The sequence below is a fragment of the Carassius auratus genome, chromosome 4, assembly GCF_003368295.1.
Source record: "Carassius auratus strain Wakin chromosome 4, ASM336829v1, whole genome shotgun sequence".
Lineage (NCBI taxonomy): Eukaryota > Metazoa > Chordata > Actinopteri > Cypriniformes > Cyprinidae > Carassius > Carassius auratus.
This window is the reverse complement of record NC_039246.1, coordinates 14,653,367-14,666,234: the sequence shown is the minus strand read 5'-3', so window position 1 is coordinate 14,666,234 and position 12,868 is coordinate 14,653,367. Positions and strand designations below refer to the sequence as shown.

Sequence of the window (12,868 nt, the reverse complement as noted above, 5' to 3'; positions counted from 1 at the left end):
ATTCAGTATGTATCAGTTGATCAATTTAAATGCATCCTTATTGAGTAAAAGTATGAATTTCTCTAGAAAAAAAACAAAAAAGGTTTACTCCAAACTTTTCAATAGTAGTGTATGTGCAATCAGTATTGACCAGCTCTCTAATAAAAACCTTATTGTACTAAATAAAATAGAGATTGGGTGAATTAGAACTTGTGTAAAGCATAATGTAGCTTTATGTGATTTTATACCAAGGTGTTTTTTTTTTTTTTTTGCTATAAAGTTACTGCATGGGAAAATATTTTCTCAACATTGTCTCTCTGAGATTTCCTGTAAAAAAATTATATATGAAAGCATTGCTTCTCTGTATGCCATATATGCACTTCAAACAGAAAAACTGCACTAAAATAACCTCAGGCACTGCTGCTATGCAATCAAACTTTATTTGTTGTGAAGAATCAGTTGACACATGGTTAAACGCTTAATACACCAAGTCACAGCCGTTTAGTCAAAGCACAAAGCAGGTAGCAAAGGTAAAGAGACTTTTTGTGACATTGGTTTGTCACAGGTTTTGATAATGGAGTGTGAGTTCTGAGCAACGACAACTCTAAATGAATAAACTTTGATATGGAGGTTTGGAGTGAGATCTCATGACTCTGATTCAATCGTTCTCGTCTGCAGCACCAGAGATAGTGATGGTACGTTCTTGTGTGTCACTTTGAAAGGTGTCCTCGTCTGTCTTAACTGTTCTGCAACCAAAGAGAGATGGGAATTAGCTTCTACAACAACATTGAGAAACAGGGAAAAAGTATTGTTTTGTAATGTTGTGTTGGAGTGGTGTACTTGTACCTAATGAGGACGGTCTTTCTCTCCGTCATCTCCACAGCCTGCTCGTGAGTGAACTCCTCCAGAGACTCGTGATGGTTGTGGTCAACTGTTGTGCTGCTGGAGAGCATCTTTTCAGAGGCAGCTGAGCTCACTGCTCCACTGTGGGCTGCTGCTGCCCCAAAAACATCGCTGACCATTCCTGCGCTCACGCTCATGAGAGACAGACCGCTCACCATACTGGACAAGCGACTGTCTTCTCCCTCTATCAGCTTCCTGTGAAACCACAGGCAAATCAAACAGGGTTAGACATGGGTAAAGTTCCAAGAATTCTGAACTATGTGTATATGGCAAAGTGATAACCATTTTAATCACCATATTATGGAAGCCCATTTATACCATGGGATAAAAAAGATGACAATTAGTGACTTTTTATTTCACAGTTTCCCACAATTTTGTCAAAAAAAAAAAAGTCAGAATTGTGAGAAATAAACTTCTGAGGAAAAAATAGTCTGAAACTTGCAATTGGGAGAGAAAAGTTGGAATAGTTACCATTTTTCTTTTAATTTCATGAAAACAAAAATTGCAAGATGTAAACTTGGAATTCTTGGGGAAAAAGACAGAATTTCTAGATTTAAACTTGTAGTTCTCAGCAGAAAAGTCAGAATTATTAGATATAAACATACAGTTGCAAGAAAACACTCAATATTGTTAGATAAAAAAGTTGTAATTAACTTTTTAATTGATTAATTCCTTATTGAGAAAAAAAACTGCAAGATGTAAATTCAGAATTATGTAAGGGAGAAAGTTAAAACTGCAAAATGTGAACTCAGAATTGCCAGAAAAAAGTCACAGTTCTGACTTTTTTCTTTGAATTGAGTTTTTATCTTGGAACTCTGAGGTTATTTTTTTCAAAAATCTGAGTTTAAATTTGAAAAAGAAAAAGTCACAATTGTGAGATATTATGTATTGTTCGTTGGAGTGGATGAGGTGTAATGGCAGCCCTGCAGTACCTGTATGTGGTGATTTCAATCTCCAGCGACATCTTAACGTTGAGCAGATCCTGGTATTCTCTCAGTAGAAGTGCAATCTTCCCCTTAATAGACTTCAGTTCCTCCTTTAGAGTGTCAATACGGATCTATGACACAAATCAATTTACAGCATGCATAAAAGAGCAGACAAAATGTAGCTGGATGACCTAAATGTCCATCAATATTCCGATATACACAAATGATGGACACTTGAATAGAATAGAATAGAATAGAATATATTTTATTGTCATATTTCTGGGAAATTAATCTTGGACTCCGTGACCTGACCAGAACACAATACAGTTAACATAACACAGTACAAATAATCAGTAATTTTTGCTTAAACAAATATATTACAAAAAAAAACTACAGTATTATCCATCCAGTTTCTATGCAATATTTACTAGCCATTAGTCCAGAGAAGAGGATTTGTGAATAAAAGTGTAGCAAAGAATCTATGCTGATATAGGTCCAGATTACATGTGTTTTTTTTTAACAGTTGTCAAGTAATTACTTTTCTAAGTACATACTTAGTATGTGATTTTGGACGCAGCAAATGTGACATGCGAAGGGGGTGTGGCTTTACCTGTAGCTCCTCCTCTTCTTTCTTGTGTCTCTCCTGTGCTTCCTTTATCTGGAGCAGAAGTGCTTCATTCCTGTTCTTAAGAGCGTCCAGTTCTCTCTGTTTATTCTGAATCTGAAAACACACAAGCATTATCAGCCTTAATTTATAAGGCAGTACAGTTTGGTGCTTTTTTTTAAATGAAGAACAGGACACAAAAACTGTCCACATCCCACACCTCTCTCTTGTAGGCTGTGATTTCCTCTCTGACGCTCCTCGCTGTTTCCACGTGCCGTGATGTTGCTTTGTTTAGATCTTGAAACTTCGCTTTATACCAAGCATCCATCTCCTAGTGAACACCGGTCGGGAAAAACATGAGCATATGTGAACAAAAGTTTGAGGGATACTGAGGTTTATTTTTTTTCCCTTTCTGATTACCTGCAGGTTTTGAGCGGCGATACTGTCATATTGAGCCTGGATCTGTTTGAGGGCAGATGCCAGATCGGGCAAAGAGAAGGCCACATCTACTTTAGCCACTGATCCATAAATCTGAGCCATCAGCTCCTCGATTTCCTGACATACAGAAAATTTAGTTAAATCAAAACTTTTCAATTATTAACTATATTAATGCAATTAAATACCAAATGATTGGCAATAAAATCATATAACAATTCAATTCAACCTTGATTATATTACCAGCACATTTAACAACAAAATTGTACATTTGGCACACTGTTCTTTAGGTTTTTAAGAAAAACCAAATTAATCTAAAAAATTATTTTAAAATGACTTAAAATTAAAGTTGTAAGTAGTTTAGTTTTTTGATATGGTAATGGAAAAACATGTTGCCATGACTTTTATATTTTATAAATATTATTATATTATATTCTATAACATTTTGATGCGATTTATAATATTAAATAATATTATTTTGAAATGCACCTTTTTGTGAATCCTCTGCAGGAACTCAAGCTCCACTTCCAGGTTTTCCAGCCGTTTTTCCAAGGCAATTCGGGCGGATGTGGCTGCATCCACATCCTAATAGACAGAGAGAGTTTGAGCCCCAATCATTGTGTGAAACCAAGTTATGTTACAGTTTCTGTATTACATTGGACCTTACCGGTCTGAAGGCTTCAATTTCAAACTCTGCCTTTTTCCTGGCCTCCACAGCCTCCTCGTATTTCACCTTCACCATTTCCAGCTGACCTGCCATGGCATCCTTTGCTGCTACCGCCAGATCCTACAAAAGCAAAGGTAGAAAGTAAAGATCAAGTTATGGTCTAAATGTGTAAGCGAGTAAGTCATAATGGCCCTGTGGTCATCCCTTACCCGCTGGACTTTCATCTGGTCAGCAATCCTCCTCAGCTCCCTCAGCTGGTCCTCATAGAGCAGTCGCAGACCGGACGGCTTCACATGGTGGCTCTTAATGCCATCGATTTCTGCCTCCAGCAGCTTGTTGCTCTGCTCCAGAGAGCGCACCTGTAACAAGCACACTCACACTCACAGACTGCTCTTCAAAGCAGGGAAAGCAAAAGGAGAAGATGGAGAAGTGTCTTACCTTCTCGATGTATACAGCCAGGCGGTCATTGAGGACGACCATCTCCTTTTTCTCACTGGTGCGTGTGCTGAGGAAAGCCTGGTTCTCAGCGGCTGCAGCGTCCAGGTCCACTGCGCCTCCAGTGACCCCCAAACCCATGCCCAGACACAACGCTCCCATACTCACACTGCTGTACAAAGACACAAACATATATTAACAATGCTAATTATAGTAAAACTTAATATTTATTTGCATATTACAAAATACAAAATACAAACTATTTGAAAAATTTAATGATTAAATATAACAATAATGGAAATGTACTATTATTATTATATTTTAGTCTATTTTAGCTAGTGTTATTGAAATATCATTGATATATAATATTTTGAATTTTAATTTAATTTTTATATTTTTAGCTTTGTCTGTTTACTCAAAGTTTTAATAATTTTGTGTTTTTGCCATTTGTAGTACTTTTTTTAAATAGGTTTTAATTTTAGTTTATTTCGTTTTATTTATTTTACTCCAACTTAAACTAAACAAAAAGTGAGAACTGTTACCCAGGCAGCTAGATAAAATAAACAAAATAAAAAATTATTTTATGTTATTTAAAGTATATGTAATTTTAGTTTTAGGACTAGTTTTCTTAGTACATCGACCTAAAGTAAGCAAAATTAGAAATGTTTTAGCTGAAATAAAATTAGTGATGATATTATATTATAGGCTACTTTATTATGAGGCCTACCTGGTCATGCGCGATTTGCGGGTCCCGGAGAGCGCCCTGCGGGAGCAGCTGGCGGAGCGGTGGCGCACTGCTCCTCGGGTGGGTGAAGGGCTGGAGACCCGCACCTGAAGCGTGGAAGCGGAGCTCAGGCCACCCTCGAAGTGGCGGCGGTAGGAAGACATCCTGTCTGGGCTGTGACTCATGGTGAAGCTGGTGGTTCTTCTACAGAAGCGTTGTGTCCCAACCCTAATGACGGGGCTTTATACCTGCTGTCCTGTCCGGAGGAGGAATGTCAAACCTCAGTCTGACACAGAGTCAGTTATCTGACGGGACACCGCGAAGAGATGCACCGCGGTAAAAATAGACGAGTGAGCTCTCTTGATGAAGATGGCAAGCCTGAGAGTCTCATTAATGAAATTCTTTGCTAAAAACTTGGAGACTGAAAGTAGCCTACCGTATCAAAGAAGGGCATGCTGGTATAGCTATAATCGTTACAGAGTCACTGTATTCTGTCCAGGAAACAAACTAGCAAACAAACGCATAAATACATAGCACTATAACTATTATATAGGCCTGCCTGCATATCTTATAAAAGTGCCATGAGATATTATTAATAATACAGTTAAATTCTATTATTTACCATATTTGTGAAATAGCTCTTTTTTATTTAATTATGTTATGTAATATTGTATTATATTCTATTTATTATTTAAAGTTGATTATCATCTTTTAAATTTTCATATGTAGTTGGGTTATTCTGTTCTATTCTATTTTATTTATGATTTACATTGTCATTTACATTGTCATATCATGAGCTATGTATTGTATTATATAGTTTTAAATAATAAAAATAACAATAATAATAACAACAACAGTATACAATTATATTATCTACAATAATTATATAAATTATTTCTTTATATTATATTTTATTAGATTAAATTAGTACAACAATTATGTAATATGAGTTCTTTATTATATTATTTTTACTATTTAATTATTATTTAAGTTGATATTATATAAACTTGTCATATAAACTTGGATTATATTATTTTACAATACTTTTATTTCATGAGCTATATATTATATTTTATATTATATAGTTTTATATAATAACAACAGTAACATTTTATTATCTCAATATATCTATATTATATTATATTATATTATATTATATTATATTATATTATATTATATTATATTATATTATATTATATTATGCCTTTTAATAGCAGATAGGCCTATACGTTTATTTGTATGAAAAAAAAGAAGAGCGCAGGACTCGATCCGGAACTGATGCGTAAATGTGTTTCCTCCCGGATCGTTTTAATGAGCACATTGAAATTCTACGGAGTGTTTTTGGTGTGGCGCTTCTCATCTGATTAGATCAGAGTATCGTCATATTTTAACACATTTTAACATCACATTGAGGCTTAATTTTCTACCTCAGTCACCTCAAGATGGCAGGGAACTTCTGGCAGAGCTCACATTAGTAAGTAGAGACGCGTTTGACGACCTAAATCGAGAACATTAAAGCGGTTTCTAGAGGTTTTTCTGTTGCTGCGAAGCTCTACGAGAAATAAAAACATTACAATTCATGGATTTGTCAGATTAAAGCAAAATATTTACCAAATATCGGTTAATGCCGTGTTAATGAAAAGATACTAGAGTAAATGTATTTTAATCTCCGAGTATTATAAATATTTGGATTATTAGCTTTAGCCGGCTGGCTAGTGTCTCTGGACTGAAGAAACCATAGAGAAATTGAATTTACGAATTATGAGCATAAATGTGTGTTATTCACGGCACGAGTTCAATTTAATCTTTTTAACTGATTTTAGGATTTTCAATTATTAAAATTATTGTGATTTTTTTATGCTTGTATGAAGTTTGGATATTAGGAGGAGTATATAAAAGATTCACTATAATGCTGTATGTTATTTTTTTTATGATTTCTGAGTTTGAAGTGTGTGTTCTCATCAGTCTGCAGTGGGTTCTGGACAAACAAGATCTGATGAAGGAGAGACAGAAAGATCTCAAGTTCCTCACAGAGGAGGAATATTGGAAGCTACAGATATTTTTTGCCAATGGTTTGGAGATTATTTGTTTATAAATATAAATACGCCCCTGTTCTTAATGAATATGTTAATGCAGATTTTCAGGTTTAATTCACCTGCGTTGTATTTAAGATTTTTTAAGTATATGTTAATTCAAAGTCTAAAGGAATAAACTTTGTCCATAAAACACTTTAAATTGTTTAATTTGTCATCTTGTGGCAGTGATTCAAGCTTTGGGGGAACACTTGAAACTCAGGCAACAGGTCATTGCCACGGCAACGGTGTACTTTAAGCGTTTCTACGCCAGGTGAGTGGGTCGTTGCCTTGGTTACACTCTTCACTTCCTCTGTAAAAATGTATACTTGTCTTCTGGATTGATGGCCATTTTCAAGTGCACTTGCATGAAAGTAAAAGAAAGCTCTTGGCTTGTTTCCAGGTACTCTCTGAAGAGCATAGACCCTGTGCTGATGGCCCCCACTTGTGTGTTTCTGGCCTCTAAAGTAGAGGTAAACCTTCTCAATATGGCAATTTCTGCTGAAAGATGCATACATTCAAATCTTAATGAAATCAAATTCTGTCCTTAACAGGAATTTGGTGTTGTTTCGAACACGCGCCTTATTTCAGCAGCAACATCTGTGTGTAAGTCAGCTCATCAAACAGTTTCAGATATTACTTCAGATATTACATCTTCCATAGTGTTTTTGTTTTCCAGTACAAATGTCTACACACACTTAAATTAAGATTAGTGCTGTCAAATCGATTAATCTCATCTGATATAAAAGTTTGTTTACAAAATATGTCTATACTGACCTGTACACTGTACACATACATGAATATATTTAAGAAACATATGTAATATATATTTATATTTATAATTTAAATATAAATAAGAGTTTGTGTGTGTATAGATGGATATTTGTACGCACACATTTTTTTAAACACAAGCTTTTATTTTTATATGCAGTTTATCATGATTAAACGATTAAACAGCACTACTTGAGATACAAATGTAAAATGGAAAAACTGAACAAAATTAAGTTTATGCTTAAAACCAGAAGTATTTGTCAGTGGGGAATGAAAACCAGTTTTCCCTTTGAATGAAGTCAATTTCTAATCCCTTGGAAGATATTTGTCCTGGTTGATAAAGTCACTTCATTTTGATCAGTTTTACTGTAAACAAGACTTCTTATCTTCTGTCACTTTTTTTTGTTTTGTTTTTTTTTTCGGTTTGATGATCAGACAGTGTAGTAAAAGTTATTTTCATGTATAAATAAATGATAAATCTTTTGGAGGTTGTATTTTTGTATATGTGTTGCAGCCCATCGTGTGCTCTCTAGACATTTACGTTTACGTATTAGCCTACATTCTCTTCAGTTTATTCCTTATATTTTATGGACTTGGTCTTAAAAAGCACTTGAGCCTTACATTTACCTTTATGAAACCTAGAGAAACCCTGCAAGTATTAATCAACATTTACTTAAACATTAACCATATAACCACATAATGACCAAATATCCTCACTATCAGTACGGTTTAGGAATCCCAGATCACAAAAAGCATGCTAACTTGTCTTCTTCATGTGTCCTTTTCATACTAATATGGAATAAATACATCTTTTTCTTTTTGTTACAGTGAAAACAAGGTTCTCTTATGCCTTTCCAAAGGAGTTTCCCTTCAGAATGAACCATGTGAGTCAAACGTCGAGTGTGAGCCTTGATATTTCTTTCTGAGAAGAGTTCCTGTGGAAAGAATGACTTTGCTTAATATCAGGATTTTGGAAATTTGACAGCGTCACTAGAGATCTAGATAATAAGTTCTTGTAACTGTCTGATTCATATGATGGAAACGCTGGCTGAGAGGCTGTGATTGTGTGTGTGTGTGTGTGTGTGTGTGGTGATGATGCAGCCTTCTGTCACGTCTTAAGTGTAACCAAGTTTCAGGAGTGACATTCCTCACACTCACGACACCTTTGTAGGAAAGTCTCATTATGGTGATAAATGACTGTTGGTTTTTGGCAGCTCATGTCTCGGGCTGGTGATAAGTGCGGTTATTTTTTGGGAAACATCTCAGAGGTCTGGTGGAATGTTTATGGATCATCGTAATGGGAAAGATGATAATTAGTGCACATAACATGTTAGCTAGCACATTAGATCTCACAGTGAACTCATGCTTCTCTCTCTGTCTAGATCTTGGAGTGCGAGTTCTACTTACTGGAGCTCATGGTTGGTATTGATTCATCTCCTTTAGGTTGTTTGTTTTTGGCATCTGTTCATGGATGTTTGGTTTGGTTTCAGGACTGCTGTCTGATCGTGTACCACCCTTACAGACCATTACTGCAGTATGTGCAGGACATGGGTCAGGAGGACATGCTGCTGCCGCTGGCTTGGTGAGGAGCGTGTGCCTTCAGACCGCATGAAAACACACAGCCACTGTTCATTGTGCTTTATAAGTCTGTTAGAGCCATCCAAGTGGGTGGTAAAGAAAAAGTTTAAATATTACATTTATGTTTAGAAGTTTGATATGAGACACTTGCTTCTGAATCTGTGCATCTGTCTCTGTCCGCCCTGTTTTCAGTGTAAGAGCCATTTGTAACATGAATGTGTGAGGCGTCCAGTGTGATGTGCTTCCAGCAGTGCTATTTTGGTATTATTAGTCACTGCTGTATTCGCTTTTATTTTTTTTACATTTTAATTTTAGTTCTTTTATTTTTCTTTTTATTGTGTGCTTTTGCCATTTTTATTAGATTAATACAATATTAGTGCTTCAACTTAAACTTATTTGAGTTAGTTACTAAGATAACATAACTAATCTTCAATTAGCTAAGTTTTTCATCTAATATTTTTGTTTTTATTTTAGCCTTATTTTATTAAGCTATTTTTTTTTTTTAAGTTAAAGACAATCCTGGCTTCCAGTTATTTGAATTTAACAAAAACACTTTTTTTTAATGTTGCTTGACATTGCAAACTACTATTTTTCATCATATTATTTTAATTATAAACACATTGGTTTGTAGCACAAATAGTTTGACCATTTACTGCATGGTTATTATAGTTGATATAGTAATAGAAATAGTTAATAATCTGAAATAAATTATTATTTTAATATTTCAGCTAGTTGCCTTGCCAGCATTTCTCTTTTTAATTTAGTGTAACTTCATGTATAAAAATCACAAAAAATGAATAAAAAGTATAGCAATATAAACAAACAAAAATGACAGATGCACAACAAAGTTTCTAAAGTGTTTAGATGAAAGCTGCAATATAAAAATATTAAATATAAAAATATTGATAACAACTATAATACATCTCAATCTTTTGATTTTTTTCTATTTATTTACCAGTAGCAGCTAATGAATCATAAGTATTGCACATTTACAGAAAATAGCATGCTTCTGTGTTGCAAAGTAAGCTGAATAAGTGAACGTGAGTGTTCTGTGAATGTGTGCAGGAGGATAGTGAACGACACCTACAGGACAGACCTTTGTCTACTTTATCCTCCGTTCATGATAGCACTGGGTAAGAACAAACCTCCTACACTAAATCCAGCAGGTCCTATGCTTGCAAACAAGCAGATGATCTGAATGTATAACAACTTGACACGTCACATATATACACTGGGAGCAGAGTTACAGATTCTGTCCCCTTCCTCCTCCTCCTCCAGCCTGCCTGCATGTGGCCTGTGTGGTGCAGCAGAAAGATGCCAGGCAGTGGTTCGCTGAGCTGTCTGTTGACATGGACAAGGTAACACATGTTCAGCTGTAAAATAAATGAATGAGTGCTGTGTACATTAACACTGAAGCTTTTCTGGCACAGATCCTGGAGATCATCAGGGTGATTCTGAAACTCTATGAACAGTGGAAGAACTTTGATGATAGGAAGGAAATGGCTACTGTGCTCAACAAGGTGCCCAAACCCAAACCCCCTCCTAACAGGTACGACAGACATTCTTCACTTATCAAAATCACTCAACACTATATGTATTTATATGGAAACAGCTTATTTCACCACTGCAAAGAGAAGCAATGAAAAGAGGCTTTTTATTTACATAAGCTCCTTCTGTCCATATCATTGCATAAGGTCTTTGCAAGTCAATGCAAATGTCCTGGATAAAAGTTCAATTATAGGATTATAGTACAGTTATAGATTTTTTTTTAAATATATATCTTAAAGGGTTAATGTCACAGCTTTTAGGCACTTGCTCTGAATTTAACATGGTTGTGAATCCCAATGATATTTTAGTATTATTTATACAATTTTATAGTATTTATTAATATTTTTAATTTGTTATTATGTTTATATGTTAACTTAAAATTGTTGTTTTCATTATGAGTTTTAAGTACATTTATTATATTTATATATATATTTTATTTTATATCTATAAATGTAGGTTAGTTGCCAATGCAACATTTTCAATTAATTTTTTTTTAAATGTAAGTTTTTCATCCAATATTTATTTTTTATTTTATGTACTTCGATTACCAAAGTTTTTATTTTTTTATTTTTCTATTTATTTAGAAAAGTAGAAAAAAGGCCTTTATTAAAGAATGCTTTATGTAAAAAGAATTTTTATTTAATTTGTAGTTTTAGTAATTTTAGTACATTTATTTAGGTTAGTTGCCCTTGCCAAGGCAGTATTTGTAAATTTAGTTTGTATTGTATTTCAGCTTTATTGTATTTTTTTTCCTCACCTCACCTCACCTCAGTGCCTGTATTTTCTTGCTTTTCGTACAACAGTGAGACTGACCAGAGCTCAAACGGGAGTCAGAACAGCTCGTACAGTCAGTCCTAGAGCGGCCCCTGCTGGAGGACCTGAGGCGGAGCGATTCAGAGAGGCAAACACAGCACATCCTGGCACATCTGATCGCTGCTTTTCACAAGCACATCGTTTTATGACTGGGGAAATCGATTCCTGGCACACACATCCTCTCTTTCCCCTCTCTGGGTTTTTCTAGCAATCAGAGCAGATAGAATGATGCCCCTTCCTTCCTTCCTTCCACCAATCAGAGCAGCCCGTGTCAGAATTGTCCACCAATCGGAAAATCTGCTTTGATGTAAGAGTTTCTTGCCAAGCTTAAGGCTATAGTCTTGAATTTTAGGGACACACACACATACAAACGCACCTCATTGGGTATCTGCTTAAGAGGGGTGCTGTTTTCCCAGATCTTGTTAGTCGATGGTCCTGACTTCCTTGAAAAGTCCCATGAAGCTTTCTGTCAGTGGACGCTCTTTGGGAACTAAGAAAACTTGATTTTTTTTCTGTCTGAGAGCGATGAAGAGAGAGTGTGTGAGTTTAATTGCAAATGTATTTGTATGCGTGCCTCTCGTTGACCATATCACAGTTTGTATTCCTCAGGGAAACAGATCAGTCCTCTTTACAAAGTGGCTGTCTGTAAACTGATTGGCCACAGGGCTATGTGACGGCGATCTTTTGAACCCTCGTACTGTGTAATCAAATCCTGATTGGATATTTGCCGTGCGTTTGGATGTGAGTTAGAATGCACAAGTGACACGGATAGTTGAGCTGATCACTCAAACTGCATTGTAAATATGCTTTCCATATATAGCCCTTGACTTTTTTTTTTTTTTAAATCATTTTCCTCTTATTATAGATTTAGTGTATGATTATGCTATATGTGTACTTGCCATAACCCAAATGCTGTGTTTTGCTTTCATTCTGTTATGTTGAACTGATGTCTCTGTAGCTGCAGCACACTGAAGCATCCATCACATTTAATGGGGGACAAGTTGGGTGTGGTTATCAAGTCCATCACTTCCCATCATCTGCATCTCCACTGAAGTCATTAGTTTGGGGGACACATAATTAATTGTAGAAAGGCCTCAAAAGATTTTACAGGACTTACATGTTTGGCTGTGTTTTGAATGGCATTTTTGTTATTGGCTTTGTCTCTCACTGAGATTCTTTGTTAAGCTGTGCTTCAGGAGTGTTGCCTCATCTTTATTGAGTGAACTTACATAAATGTGGCCCCTCTCAGTCATGCAGTGTATGTATTATTTGCCTGTAAATATATTTGATGATGTGAGAGTTGCGGAGGGTGAGAGGTCTTGGAGTGTTCTTATTCGTCTATAATGGAGCTCAGAAGCCTTATTGAATAAAGCTGCTGGTGAAAACAAAAAAAAACTTTTTTTTTTTGTTTAT

The 12,868-nt window shown here is 35.4% G+C and overlaps 2 protein-coding genes across 3 annotated transcripts; one reads left to right on the top strand and one right to left on the bottom strand.

The window, feature by feature from the left end:
• Positions 1–363: 363 nt before the first annotated feature.
• Positions 364–4,940, bottom strand: LOC113056294 (desmin-like). 2 transcript variants are annotated; one of them, XM_026222949.1, is made up of 11 exons: positions 4,677–4,940; positions 3,953–4,121; positions 3,724–3,873; positions 3,515–3,634; positions 3,337–3,432; positions 2,833–2,967; positions 2,633–2,743; positions 2,419–2,529; positions 1,815–1,939; positions 826–1,077; positions 364–720 (listed from the first exon to the last, which is right to left on the bottom strand). In XM_026222949.1, the coding sequence occupies exons 1-11, from the start codon at positions 4,856–4,858 to the stop codon at positions 717–719; spliced, it is 1,455 nt and encodes a 484-aa protein (XP_026078734.1). In that variant the 5' UTR covers positions 4,859–4,940; the 3' UTR covers positions 364–716. The 2 variants fall into 2 exon arrangements, with proteins under 2 accessions (XP_026078734.1, XP_026078726.1); XM_026222941.1 differs by having other exon boundaries at positions 365–725.
• Positions 4,941–5,985: 1,045 nt separating this feature from the next.
• On the top strand, positions 5,986–12,850 carry LOC113060094 (cyclin-C). Its single transcript, XM_026228924.1, has 12 exons — positions 5,986–6,147; positions 6,639–6,745; positions 6,935–7,019; positions 7,149–7,218; positions 7,300–7,351; positions 8,345–8,400; positions 8,899–8,934; positions 9,007–9,098; positions 10,160–10,227; positions 10,373–10,452; positions 10,525–10,643; positions 11,446–12,850. The coding sequence occupies exons 1-12, from the start codon at positions 6,116–6,118 to the stop codon at positions 11,498–11,500; spliced, it is 852 nt and encodes a 283-aa protein (XP_026084709.1). The 5' UTR covers positions 5,986–6,115; the 3' UTR covers positions 11,501–12,850.
• Positions 12,851–12,868: the final 18 nt, after the last annotated feature.

Excerpts from the sequence above, each read along its gene's own strand:
- LOC113060094 (XM_026228924.1), top strand. The coding sequence starts at position 6,116 with ATGGCAGGGAACTTCTGGCAGAGCTCACATTA. Across the intron at positions 6,148-6,638 it reads TTCTGGCAGAGCTCACATTA|TCTGCAGTGGGTTCTGGACA; the intron begins GTAAGTAGAGAC and ends TGTTCTCATCAG. Across the intron at positions 9,099-10,159 it reads ATGCTGCTGCCGCTGGCTTG|GAGGATAGTGAACGACACCT; the intron begins GTGAGGAGCGTG and ends GAATGTGTGCAG.
- LOC113056294 (XM_026222941.1), bottom strand. The coding sequence starts at position 4,858 with ATGAGTCACAGCCCAGACAGGATGTCTTCCTACCGCCGCCACTTCGAG. Across the intron at positions 3,874-3,952 it reads TGGCTGTATACATCGAGAAG|GTGCGCTCTCTGGAGCAGAG; the intron begins GTAAGACACTTC and ends TGCTTGTTACAG. Across the intron at positions 1,078-1,814 it reads ATTGAAATCACCACATACAG|GAAGCTGATAGAGGGAGAAG; the intron begins GTACTGCAGGGC and ends GTGGTTTCACAG.